A 13952-nucleotide genomic window follows, 5' to 3' on the forward strand; every position below is an offset into this window, starting at 1 on the left:
TCAAGGCCCCCAGAATTTTCGCCCCCTCCCCCACCCTATGATCCACTTCCGCTTCCATGGTTCCATCCGCTGCCAGATCCACTCCCAGATATCTAAAACACTTCACTTCCTCCAGTTTTTCTCCATTCAAACTCACCTCCCAATTGACTTGACCCTCAACCCTACTGTACCTAATAACCTTGCTCTTATTCACATTTACTCTTAACTTTCTTCTACCACACACTTTACCAAACTCAGTCACCAGCTTCTGCAGTTTCTCACATGAATCAGCCACCAGCGCTGTATCATCAGCGAACAACAACTGACTCACTTCCCAAGCTCTCTCATCCCCAACAGACTTCATACTTGCCCCTCTTTCCAAAACTCTTGCATTTACCTCCCTAACAACCAAATCCATAAACAAATTAAACAACCATGGAGACATCACACACCCCTGCCGCAAACCTATATATATATATATATATATATATATATATATATATATATATATATATATATATATATATATATATATATATATATATATATATATATATATATATATATATATATATATATATATATATAGCCTAGCGGTTAGCATGCCTGCCTCTTGCACAAGGGGTCCCAGGTTCGATCCTGGCTGATGGAGCTTTGTATGTTCTATGAAGGTGCGCGTTCATATACACTTTGTTCGTATTCATATAACTCCGCGTTGTACAGTCAGGTTCGGTAAAACGCTCTCAGCTGGCTATGTGTTCTGTTCGGAAACAGCCGATAGACCCCGTTGCTCACCATAGTGAGACGAAGGGTATTCGAGTACTTAGTATTTCGAATAGTTGTTTCCTATTATACAGTCCCTTAGCCTAGCGGTTAGCATGCCTGCCTCTTGCACAAGGGGTCCCAGGTTCGATCCTGGCTGATGGAGCTTTGTATGTTCTATGAAGGTGCGCGTTCATATACACTTTATTCGTATTCATATAACTCCGCGTGGTACAGTCAGGTTCGGTAAAACGCTCTCAGCTGGCTATGTGTTCTGTTCGGAAACAGCCGATAGACCCCGTTGCTCACCATAGTGAGACGAAGGGTATTCGAGTACTTAGTATTTCGAATAGTTGTTTCCTATTATACAGTCCCTTAGCCTAGCGGTTAGCATGCCTGCCTCTTGCACAAGGGGTCCCAGGTTCGATCTTGGCTGATGGAGCTTTGTATGTTCTATGAAGGTGCGCGTTCATATACACTTTATTCGTATATATATGTATATATATATATATATATATATATATATATATATATATATATATATATATATATATATATATATATATATATTTATATATATATATATATATATATATATATATATATATATATATATATATATATATATATATATATATATATATATCCATAAAATGTAGCATTTATGGATCTGGAGAAGGCATATGATAGAGTTGATAGAGATGCTCTGTGGAAGGTATTAAGAATATATGGTGTGGGAGGAAAGTTGTTAGAAGCAGTGAAAAGTTTTTATCGAGGATGTAAGGCATGTGTACGTGTAGGAAGAGAGGAAAGTGATTGGTTCTCAGTGAATGTAGGTTTGCGGCAGGGGTGTGTGATGTCTCCATGGTTGTTCAATTTGTTTATGGATGGGGTTGTTAGGGAGGTAAATGCAAGAGTTTTGGAAAGAGGGGCAAGTATGAAGTCTGTTGGGGATGAGAGAGCTTGGGAAGTGAGTCAGTTGTTGTTCGCTGATGATACAGCGCTGGTGGCTGATTCATGTGAGAAACTGCAGAAGCTGGTGACTGAGTTTGGTAAAGTGTGTGGAAGAAGAAAGTTAAGAGTAAATGTGAATAAGAGCAAGGTTATTAGGTACAGTAGGGTTGAGGGTCAAGTCAATTGGGAGGTGAGTTTGAATGGAGAAAAACTGGAGGAAGTGAAGTGTTTTAGATATCTGGGAGTGGATCTGGCAGCGGATGGAACCATGGAAGCGGAAGTGGATCATAGGGTGGGGGAGGGGGCGAAAATTCTGGGGGCCTTGAAGAATGTGTGGAAGTCGAGAACATTATCTCGGAAAGCAAAAATGGGTATGTTTGAAGGAATAGTGGTTCCAACAATGTTGTATGGTTGCGAGGCGTGGGCTATGGATAGAGTTGTGTGCAGGAGGATGGATGTGCTGGAAATGAGATGTTTGAGGACAATGTGTGGTGTGAGATGGTTTGATCGAGTGAGTAACGTAAGGGTAAGAGAGATGTGTGGAAATAAAAAGAGCGTGGTTGAGAGAGCAGAAGAGGGTGTTTTGAAGTGGTTTGGGCACATGGAGAGAATGAGTGAGGAAAGATTGACCAAGAGGATATATGTGTCGGAGGTGGAGGGAACGAGGAGAAGAGGGAGACCAAATTGGAGGTGGAAAGATGGAGTGAAAAAGATTTTGTGTGATCGGGGCCTGAACATGCAGGAGGGTGAAAGGAGGGCAAGGAATAGAGTGAATTGGATCGATGTGGTATACCGGGGTTGACGTGCTGTCAGTGGGTTGAATCAGGGCATGTGAAGCGTCTGGGGTAAACCATGGAAAGCTGTGTAGGTATGTATATTTGCGTGTGTGGACGTATGTATATACATGTGTATGAGGGTGGGATGGGCCATTTCTTTCGTCTGTTTCCTTGCGCTACCTCGCAAACGCGGGAGACAGCGACAAAGCAAGAAAAAAAAAAAAATATATATATATATATATATATATATATATATATATATATATATATATATATATATATATATATATATATATATATATATACATATATAAATATGTTTTTTTTGTTTGTTTTTTTTTTACTTTGTCGCTGTCTCCTGCGTTTGCGAGGTAGCGCAGGGAAACAGACGAAAGAAATGGCCCAACCCCCCCCATACACATGTATATACATACGTCCACACACGCAAATATACATACCTACACAGCTTTCCATGGTTTACCCCAGACGCTTCACATGGCTTGATTCAATCCACTGACAGCACGTCAACCCCGGTATACCACATCGCTCCAATTCACTCTATTCCTTGCCCTCCTTTCACCCTCCTGCATGTTCAGGCCCCGATCACACAAAATCTTTTTCACTCCATCTTTCCACCTCCAATTTGGTCTCCCTCTTCTCCTCGTTCCCTCCACCTCCGACACATATATCCTCTTGGTCAATCTTTCCTCACTCATTCTCTCCATGTGCCCAAACCACTTCAAAACACCCTCTTCTGCTCTCTCAACCACGCTCTTTTTATTTCCACACATCTCTCTTACCCTTACGTTACTCACTCGATCAAACCACCTCACACCACACATTGTCCTCAAACATCTCATTTCCAGCACATCCTTCCTCCTGCGCACAACTCTATCCATAGCCCACGCCTCGCAACCATACAACATTGTTGGAACCACTATTCCTTCAAACATACCCATTTTTGCTTTCCGAGATAATGTTCTCGACTTCCACACATTCTTCAAGGCCCCCAGAATTTTCGCCCCCTCCCCCACCCTATGATCCACTTCCGCTTCCATGGTTCCATCCGCTGCCAGATCCACTCCCAGATATCTAAAACACTTCACTTCCTCCAGTTTTTCTCCATTCAAACTCACCTCCCAATTGACTTGACCCTCAACCCTACTGTACCTAATAACCTTGCTCTTATTCACATTTACTCTTAACTTTCTTCTACCACACACTTTACCAAACTCAGTCACCAGCTTCTGCAGTTTCTCACATGAATCAGCCACCAGCGCTGTATCATCAGCGAACAACAACTGACTCACTTCCCAAGCTCTCTCATCCCCAACAGACTTCATACTTGCCCCTCTTTCCAAAACTCTTGCATTTACCTCCCTAACAACCAAATCCATAAACAAATTAAACAACCATGGAGACATCACACACCCCTGCCGCAAACCTATATATATATATATATATATATATATATATATATATATATATATATATATATATATATATATATATATATATATATACATATATATATATATATATATATAGCCTAGCGGTTAGCATGCCTGCCTCTTGCACAAGGGGTCCCAGGTTCGATCCTGGCTGATGGAGCTTTGTATGTTCTATGAAGGTGCGCGTTCATATACACTTTGTTCGTATTCATATAACTCCGCGTTGTACAGTCAGGTTCGGTAAAACGCTCTCAGCTGGCTATGTGTTCTGTTCGGAAACAGCCGATAGACCCCGTTGCTCACCATAGTGAGACGAAGGGTATTCGAGTACTTAGTATTTCGAATAGTTGTTTCCTATTATACAGTCCCTTAGCCTAGCGGTTAGCATGCCTGCCTCTTGCACAAGGGGTCCCAGGTTCGATCCTGGCTGATGGAGCTTTGTATGTTCTATGAAGGTGCGCGTTCATATACACTTTATTCGTATTCATATAACTCCGCGTGGTACAGTCAGGTTCGGTAAAACGCTCTCAGCTGGCTATGTGTTCTGTTCGGAAACAGCCGATAGACCCCGTTGCTCACCATAGTGAGACGAAGGGTATTCGAGTACTTAGTATTTCGAATAGTTGTTTCCTATTATACAGTCCCTTAGCCTAGCGGTTAGCATGCCTGCCTCTTGCACAAGGGGTCCCAGGTTCGATCTTGGCTGATGGAGCTTTGTATGTTCTATGAAGGTGCGCGTTCATATACACTTTATTCGTATATATATGTATATATATATATATATATATATATATATATATATATATTTATATATATATATATATATATATATATATATATATATATATATATATATATATATATATATATATATATATATATATATATCCATAAAATGTAGCATTTATGGATCTGGAGAAGGCATATGATAGAGTTGATAGAGATGCTCTGTGGAAGGTATTAAGAATATATGGTGTGGGAGGAAAGTTGTTAGAAGCAGTGAAAAGTTTTTATCGAGGATGTAAGGCATGTGTACGTGTAGGAAGAGAGGAAAGTGATTGGTTCTCAGTGAATGTAGGTTTGCGGCAGGGGTGTGTGATGTCTCCATGGTTGTTTAATTTGTTTATGGATGGGGTTGTTAGGGAGGTAAATGCAAGAGTTTTGGAAAGAGGGGCAAGTATGAAGTCTGTTGGGGATGAGAGAGCTTGGGAAGTGAGTCAGTTGTTGTTCGCTGATGATACAGCGCTGGTGGCTGATTCATGTGAGAAACTGCAGAAGCTGGTGACTGAGTTTGGTAAAGTGTGTGGAAGAAGAAAGTTAAGAGTAAATGTGAATAAGAGCAAGGTTATTAGGTACAGTAGGGTTGAGGGTCAAGTCAATTGGGAGGTGAGTTTGAATGGAGAAAAACTGGAGGAAGTGAAGTGTTTTAGATATCTGGGAGTGGATCTGGCAGCGGATGGAACCATGGAAGCGGAAGTGGATCATAGGGTGGGGGAGGGGGCGAAAATTCTGGGGGCCTTGAAGAATGTGTGGAAGTCGAGAACATTATCTCGGAAAGCAAAAATGGGTATGTTTGAAGGAATAGTGGTTCCAACAATGTTGTATGGTTGCGAGGCGTGGGCTATGGATAGAGTTGTGTGCAGGAGGATGGATGTGCTGGAAATGAGATGTTTGAGGACAATGTGTGGTGTGAGATGGTTTGATCGAGTGAGTAACGTAAGGGTAAGAGAGATGTGTGGAAATAAAAAGAGCGTGGTTGAGAGAGCAGAAGAGGGTGTTTTGAAGTGGTTTGGGCACATGGAGAGAATGAGTGAGGAAAGATTGACCAAGAGGATATATGTGTCGGAGGTGGAGGGAACGAGGAGAAGAGGGAGACCAAATTGGAGGTGGAAAGATGGAGTGAAAAAGATTTTGTGTGATCGGGGCCTGAACATGCAGGAGGGTGAAAGGAGGGCAAGGAATAGAGTGAATTGGAGCGATGTGGTATACCGGGGTTGACGTGCTGTCAGTGGATTGAATCAAGGCATGTGAAGCGTCTGGGGTAAACCATGGAAAGCTGTGTAGGTATGTATATTTGCGTGTGTGGACGTATGTATATACATGTGTATGGGGGGGTTGGGCCATTTCTTTCGTCTGTTTCCTTGCGCTACCTCGCAAACGCAGGAGACAGCGACAAAGTATAAAAAAAAAAAAAAATATATATATATATATATATATATATATATATATATATATATATATATATATATATATATAAATATATATATATATATATATATATATATATATATATATATATATATATATATATATATATATATACATATATATATATATATATATATTTTCTTTTTTTGCTTTGTCGCTGTCTCCCGCGTTTGCGAGGTAGCGCAAGGAAACCTACATTCACTGTGAACCAATCACTTTCCTCTCTTCCTACACGTACACATGCCTTACATCCTCGATAAAAACTTTTCACTGCTTCTAACAACTTGCCTCCCACACCATATATTTTTAATACCTTCCACAGAGCATCTCTATCAACTCTATTGTATATATATATATATATATATATATATATATATATATATATATATATATATATATATATATATATATATATATATATATATATATATATATATATATATATATATATATATATATTGGTGATATTGTGTTGTATTGTAGAGAGTGGGATGAACACGTCGCCTTGGGTAGGAAAGTGGGTTAAGCAAGGAATATCTTTCTGTAAACGTAAGTAAAAGTGATTTTGTAAAGGTTCATATTACGTATCTTGGTTATATTGTGGGACAAGGAGATGCACGACCGGTTGATGCAGTAATCAAGGGTATATAGAAATGTCTCGTTCCCTCAAACAGAAAAGAGTTTTTGAAATCTTCGGAGTGAGTGGTTATTACAGGTTTTATAAAAATAATTCCACTGTTGCATTACCTTTTCAAAGTTGTTGTCAAATAAAGTAAAATATGCGTTGGATGACAACTGTAATGATGCTTTTGCTAGAAGAAAAAAAAGAAATTTTAGTTGCTGCTCCAATTTCATGTGCTCCAGATTATGAAAAACTATCAGAGTTATATGTGGACACTAGTGATATAGTTGCTGGCGTAGTATAAATGCAGGAGAAGCAAAGCAATGATCGCTCAATATGTTATTTTTCAAAAGAAATTATAGTGTTGTTGAGAAGGAAACCTTGGCTTTGATTTTGTGCTTACAGAACTTTGATGTTTATCTATGAAGATTAGGAAAACCCATTTCAGTTTTTACTTATCATAATCGTTCAGTGGTTTTGTACAATACGAAGGATGCTAATCAGTGGTTAACCCTTTGGAGACTGTTTCAAGATTATGATTTATCTATCCATCATGTAAGAGGGAAGGATAATATTGTAGCTGATGCATTGTCTCGCAAGCCCGCTGGTCATGAGTCAACCTGAGGGGTGATTCATGCCATTTTGAAAAGGGGAATATCGTGTATTTCCTTTTTTCATATCTTCGAAAAGAAATGTTTTTGGTTTAGTGTAGTATATCTTAACGTTTTCTCTTATAGATTTGGGAAAATGATGTAAATCTTCTATTCTTTTATTGTGTCATTGACATTGTCTTTGTTGTACACATTATATCTTAAGTATTGTATTAATCATAGTTATTACTTTCCTGTATGACGAAGTGCTTGTGATGTCAGTACGATAATTTTGGGAAATTGCTGAAACGCAGATTCTCTCTCTCTCTCTCTCTCTCTCTCTCTCTCTCTCTCTCTCTCTCTCTCTCTCTCTCTCTCTCTCTCTCTCTCTCTCTCTCTCTCTCTCTCTCTCTCTCTCTCTCTCTCTCTCATTCCTTCTTGCCTGCTAGGTGGCTAAACGTGTGTGCTAGTTTCTCTTTATAATCAGGTTGTATTGCCCTCACTATTTGTCACCTGTCCTTTATCAACTGTTACATAGAAGGACAAATGTATTGGCAGAATTTCTAGAAGGAGAGGGAGCAATACTGACATATAAATACAAAATTGAGGTTTGATTAGAATAAATGCTTCGGTGACTAATCCGCCATAGCGTCCACCTTGTGTTTGGATCATAAATTGAATTTCTATCACTTGCAATATATCATTTGTTGATTATTCTAAGAGTATTTACAGTGATCCTTTGAGTAACCACAGAATGTAGGGTTCGAGTCACTAGTGGGAAATCATCATCGAGTTTTCTCCCCTAGCTTACCTGGTGGCCAGACCACTCTCTGTGGCAGGAGCAGATGAACATCAGAATCCTTCACTGGTCTCGCTACATCTATTCGCTTCAGCAGCGTCGGAGACTTTCCTGCCTCACCTAAAGCTGTCATGCTCACGTCGTACCTCCCAGCCTGGTGGTAAGAGAATGAATACAGCTTAACTATGGATAATTAGTAACCATATCTCCTCCTTGATATAGAACGAAATCTATAATACAAGTTGATCATATAGCTAATACACTAAAAGAGGTCTTGCTGTAGATTTACTTAGTGCCTTTTGACCTGCCGACACCACAGTCAGCCTCTCTTTGTGTGCAGATAGGGTTTTCCTATTCACCTAAACACTATTCTCTCCAGACATCCTGGTCGCATACTACCTACGTCTGTTCTTCAAACCCCACCTTCACTTCTTCATAGCGCCTCCTGATACAACAAAATATGGGATAGTACGAGGAAGAGCATGAGATGAAAGAGAGCTTGAAGAACCATACAGGGAACTACCAGCCAGAGAGGAGCATTATAAAGATGTATGTAGATGTATACATCGGCATCTACCTGGTTTATAGTGAGACACTGTCCCTCTTACAGGTCTGCTCTCCTGTTTTAAAAATACTATGTCAAGGATGAACCAATTCGATGGTATGAGATATATCGTAATGGCTTTCCACACAATGACCCTTTTTTCTACTCTAATGATCTCTACTTCCTCTCCCAATGTAATACACTGTCCTAATGAACACAGAACTGGAAAGTACACAGTCCCACTAAACACAGGACTGGGAAATACACAGTCCCACTAAACACAGAACTGGGAAATACACAGTCCCACTAAACACAGAACTGGGAAGTACACAGTCCCACTAAACACAGAACTGGAAAGTACACAGTCCCACTAAACACAGAACTGGAAAGTACACAGTCCCACTAAACACAGAACTGGGAAATACACAGTACAGCTAAACACAGAACTGGAAAGTACACAGTCCCACTAAACACAGGACTGGAAAGTACACAGTCCCACTAAACACAGAACTGGAAAGTACACAGTCCCACTAAACACAGAACTGGAAAGTCCCACTAAACACAGAACTGGGAAATACACAGTACAGCTAAACACAGATCTACAGGGAGGAGCTTTATCGCCTTCACATTCACAGAACAATATATGCTCAACTTAGATTTACTGCAACTCAACTTAAGTTTTGCTGGGGGATAACGTAAGCTGATAACAGACACTTCTAATTCATGACTATTCAAGTTAGGTCATCATAAGGTAAAAATTAAGATATCTAAGATAATGCTGTGACGGGCAAGCTCAGGTTATAGGGTTAACTCAAGCCATAAAAAGTGAGTTAGGGTTATGATAAACCAAGACATAGTGTGTGAAGAGTGAACTTATGTTAAGGAAAGGTCATCCGTTTTCTTAAGTTACCTTAACCCTGATGGGTGAACTTAGCTTCTGATTGAGTCATTGAAGTCGAAATTAAAGTTATTTTCTTTGTGGAATTTGTTTTGACACGATGGTTGAATAATGATGAATAGACTTACGTCACGGCAGGTTATCTTGATCTGTTCGAGGCACTGTGGGCCAGTCAGTTCATTCTGAGTCAACTCAAATCACTATGGGTTAACTGACGTCATTATTGATAAACTTGAGTAATCTTAGGTCAATATGGGTAGCTATAGGTCAGCTTACACCATTTTAGAGCGACATCAATAAACCTGGGTCAATATGGTAATTATGGGTCTATTTACATCATCATACAGTAACTTGAGTGATCCTTGGTCCTTGGGTAGTTATGGGTTAACGTAGATCATTAAAGTGCAATTTTAGTAATCCTAGGTCTCAATGAGTAGTTATGGGTTAGCTCAGATCATCATAGACTAACTTCAATTAGGGCAATGTGGGTAATTATGGGTCAACATGCGTTAACGTGGACACAGTCGATCTTAACTAACCTCTTTGAAAGTAAAGGTGATTGATGGACTATCACTTCTTCTCAACTCGTCGTTGACAACCAGCTCGTAATAGTTTGCAGTGCCCGACTTGACCACAGCTGTGAAGTTGATCATCGCGTTCGTCCTGAAGACAGTGGTGAGGAGCAGGAGGGGGGCCTCGTCCTCACTTACATACTGAGCCAAGATCTTGTCCAGTATGATCTGCTGTATCACCTTCAGCTGCAGTAGATGATGAACGAGGAGAGGCCAACGTTAGTAACAAGAATATGTAATTCCACAAGATATACAATGTCCCAGTTTCCAAACCTTCTACCACACATTATTCATCAAAAAGTCTCTGGTTGAGATGAATGAGCCTCAGAGAACTTTATGTTCCAATTGTCTTACTAAGAACTGATGCATCATTACTTGTACCAGTAATCTATGGATAACCCTCTCATGCCTGAGGAGTTAGTTCCAAAGCCTCAAGGTCTCTAATTCATTTCATAAATCAGTCATACAGAACCAGACTGATCTGCCCCCAGAAGCCACAGAAGATTCACTCAGACGGTTCTATATTCAGTTACTGAAAGCTGTAATCACTGCTACTGATTCAGCACGACAGGATCCTCCTCTAACAGTGTTTAGATGAGAAATTTCAAAGAAAATACTTTTTCGAAATTTTTTTAAATCTTGATAGCCATTTGCGGTTTTAGCTCTCCATAGGTTTTCTTATTTAACCTGCGTATGAATAAATTCTTAAATCTTTGTTAGTGAATAATCTATCAAGGTAAAAACTAATGAAAAAAACGTATCCTTTTCATAACCGAATCTGAACATAATTTTGTCGAATTCTCTGAAAGTTCTTTCAAACTTTTTCATATATTTGTGTATAGACGTGACATCAGTCACTACTATCTTCCATCACAGCCTTTAAATTTTGCCTACGACATAAAGTAACAGCTTTGTTAACCACTTGGGTGCGACGGTATGACGACCCCTGACCACGATAGTATAACACCTTGAACACAGCGTCACGACCCTTGGCTCTGGTGCCCCGACCTACCTGCTACCCCTAAAGGAACAGGTCAAAGGCTAGGCCATCATACAGTCGGGTCGTATTGTCGTGCTCCTGGGCTTGACCATCGTCTTCAAAGGTTGTACCATCGTGCTGCAGGAGCTGACATCGTTTGAGGTATTAAGCATATATGTTTTGCCTATATACGTAATTGAGTCTTTCCTAAGCAGTTAGGAAACATGATATACGACAGTCAGGGAGTTAAGAAATCACGGCTGTGACACAAGTGACACATCTGGAAGTATGTTGCTCCTTTATTGTAAGAACTTGCTCACTATCATTCAATGGGTCGTGGGACAACATTTTGTAAATTGCATTACCACCTAACTACAGTAAACAGCAGCGCGAAATTGATATGATGAAAAACGTTCAATCTGTCTAAGATACGTCATCAGCAACCAGATGAAAATCTTCTGAATTGTAGATAATTATAAATGATATCTTCAAGATAAAATGAGATTATGGTTACCTTAGTAAAAGGTGTTAAAAATTTGTCTCAGCCACTTTCCAAGGCGAAATAATGAATATATCTAGTGTTTGGATGTTCATCTTTTAAAGTCTTATAGTGTTATACAGTGTTATATAATTCGTAATTTCCACAGTACACGTATTCCCTTTATATATCATTGCACATCAATCAGCTCTTCTAAAAATGATAATTACTGAATCAAATCTCATCTTATCATTATATCTAAATTTTGTTTTCCTGGTTTCATTATCGCAACTTTAACGTATTCTTACGTCATGAAATGCATATTTAGTCATAAAACTTAAGACTATATCAATATATTACGGTAGTTACTACAGTTAGCAAGCTATGATTATGGTTGTTTCCTATGTGCAAATATATCACAGTTCTTCGTAATACTATTTCCTTACCAGTCCTACCGGTGTGATTTTCAAAGAGCCAACATGGCCATTATCATACATACCTTCGACTCTTCATTGGCAGACCCGTATATCAAATACTACATCTTCCCAGAAGCTGGGGTGTTATAAAGGCGCTTCGGTTATTTCTTCTGTTAACAGCTATATCATATGCAGGGGCAGTACTCGCTCCAGTAGGGAGCATTGCTCACATATTCAGGGTGGCTCTTCCTCCACCTCTTGATGAACCAGAATGGAACCAAAAACCTTCCGTCTCACTGATACTCCAGGTATCACCCCTCCACCCCATCCATCCCTCTCTGTCTGCAGCGATGTTGTCGTCCTCCCCCTATTCTACAGGTATCATCTTGGTCATTACTCTCGTGAGATGCTACCAAGACTTTGGTTCCCATTGTGTGTGAAGACCAGCCACACGAGGAGTGAGCGTTATGATACCTGTATTTGTCTTCGAACAGTGAAGCTGTGGAACCCTCTTCTTTCAATCACTTTTCCCCTTTCTACCTTTGAAATTCGGCTCTATGAACACCTGAGGAGCTCTTATTACTGCCCTATTCTTCTCATTTTCGCCCACCCGAGATAGCCATGGTTAGGGCCATGTTTTGCCAGTGCCGTGTTGGACACGATAAAGATGAACTATGCAGCACTGCAGACGATAGAAATGTGCCTTGAAACACCTTCTCGGTTACCACAGCGTACACAGCCTCATGAAATATGCGTAATACACCTTTCATACTCCAAGTCATTCAGCACATGTATGATAGCATTCGTATGAAATACCCTGTAATATGTGCTTGTATATCCAACACGGTATCACATAATTTCCCGAAAGAATTACCCGTAATTCTACAGACTTACACCAAAGGGAGAAATTAACCAGTGTGTTCCTGTACGGCATAAATAGTTACCGTGAAGGCTATCAATTTACCAGTCTGATCTTCTCACCTGTGATGCTCAATAGTGATGTGTTATACTAAGACGTTACAATACTACTGAAGGTACAGAGTGAGACACATCAGAGATGTGGGTAATTTCATGTCCACAAACTGGTAGACCGATATTGCTAGCGACTCTTGCTGCATTATAGTGGAGAACTGCTACATTATGGTAGGTTGAAAAGATCATCATGCACTTTCATTCTACCGTTCTCAGGTGGTCGACAGAGCTCAAGTGGTCTACAAGGTTCAGGTGGTCTACGAGGTGGCAATTACTCTGTCACTACAGAGGGATCTCGTCTACAGTACTATAGCTACATAAGACTAATAAAGGGGAAAAAGGGTAATAGCATATCAAGTGCTCTACTTTGAAGCTGTCTAGGTGACGCTACATTTAATTCACCAACCACTGGTTGTTGGTTGTGGATGTTTACTGAATCAGCTGAGGATCAAGTTGTTTGAACAGCTGATCTACAGTAGGTGTCAAGTAGAACACATTCAGTAGATGTAGAGGTATATTAGTCAAGTAATGGATAAACAGTGGCAAAAGTTATGAAGTGATGCACAGGTCAGGTGGTGGATAAAGAAGTTGAATAGTCTTGTCATAGTCGAGTATTGCTTGCTGGTCTGTTAGTCATACAGTAACACAAACGACTTAGTTTAGGGCCATACCATTTGGTCCTGACGTTATACTGAATATCCCGATTGTGGCTAACTAGTTTTGCAGTGAAGAGCTAAATAGTTTGGCGGTGGAGGTCAAACCATTTGGCTGTAGACTCGATATTAATTTGACGATGGTGAACCAATTTGTTGGTTAATCTGCTAAAGAGTTTGGTGGTGGGCCAAACAATTTAGTAGTACCAAGCATCACGTAACGGTGGCTCATATGGTTTAGTATAAGGGAAATGAAGATACTCGTTTAGAGTTTGCGATTCGGAATTTAATGGTGTTGA

The 13952-nt window shown here is 39.9% G+C and overlaps 1 protein-coding gene across 1 annotated transcript in view; it reads right to left on the minus strand.

Annotated features, from left to right (window-relative positions):
* LOC139749898 (uncharacterized) overlaps positions 1 to 13952 on the minus strand; it is a 321502-nt gene that overhangs the window by 220729 nt on the left and 86821 nt on the right. The window contains exons 6-7 of the mRNA XM_071664295.1: positions 10123 to 10341; positions 8154 to 8295 (exon numbers count right to left, since the gene is read on the minus strand). Coding sequence (XP_071520396.1) covers positions 8154 to 8295; positions 10123 to 10341 — 361 coding nt within the window. The remainder of the gene's footprint in view (positions 1 to 8153; positions 8296 to 10122; positions 10342 to 13952) is intronic.

The sequence above is a fragment of the Panulirus ornatus genome, chromosome 8, assembly GCF_036320965.1.
Source record: "Panulirus ornatus isolate Po-2019 chromosome 8, ASM3632096v1, whole genome shotgun sequence".
NCBI classification, from domain to species: Eukaryota; Metazoa; Arthropoda; class Malacostraca; order Decapoda; family Palinuridae; genus Panulirus; species Panulirus ornatus.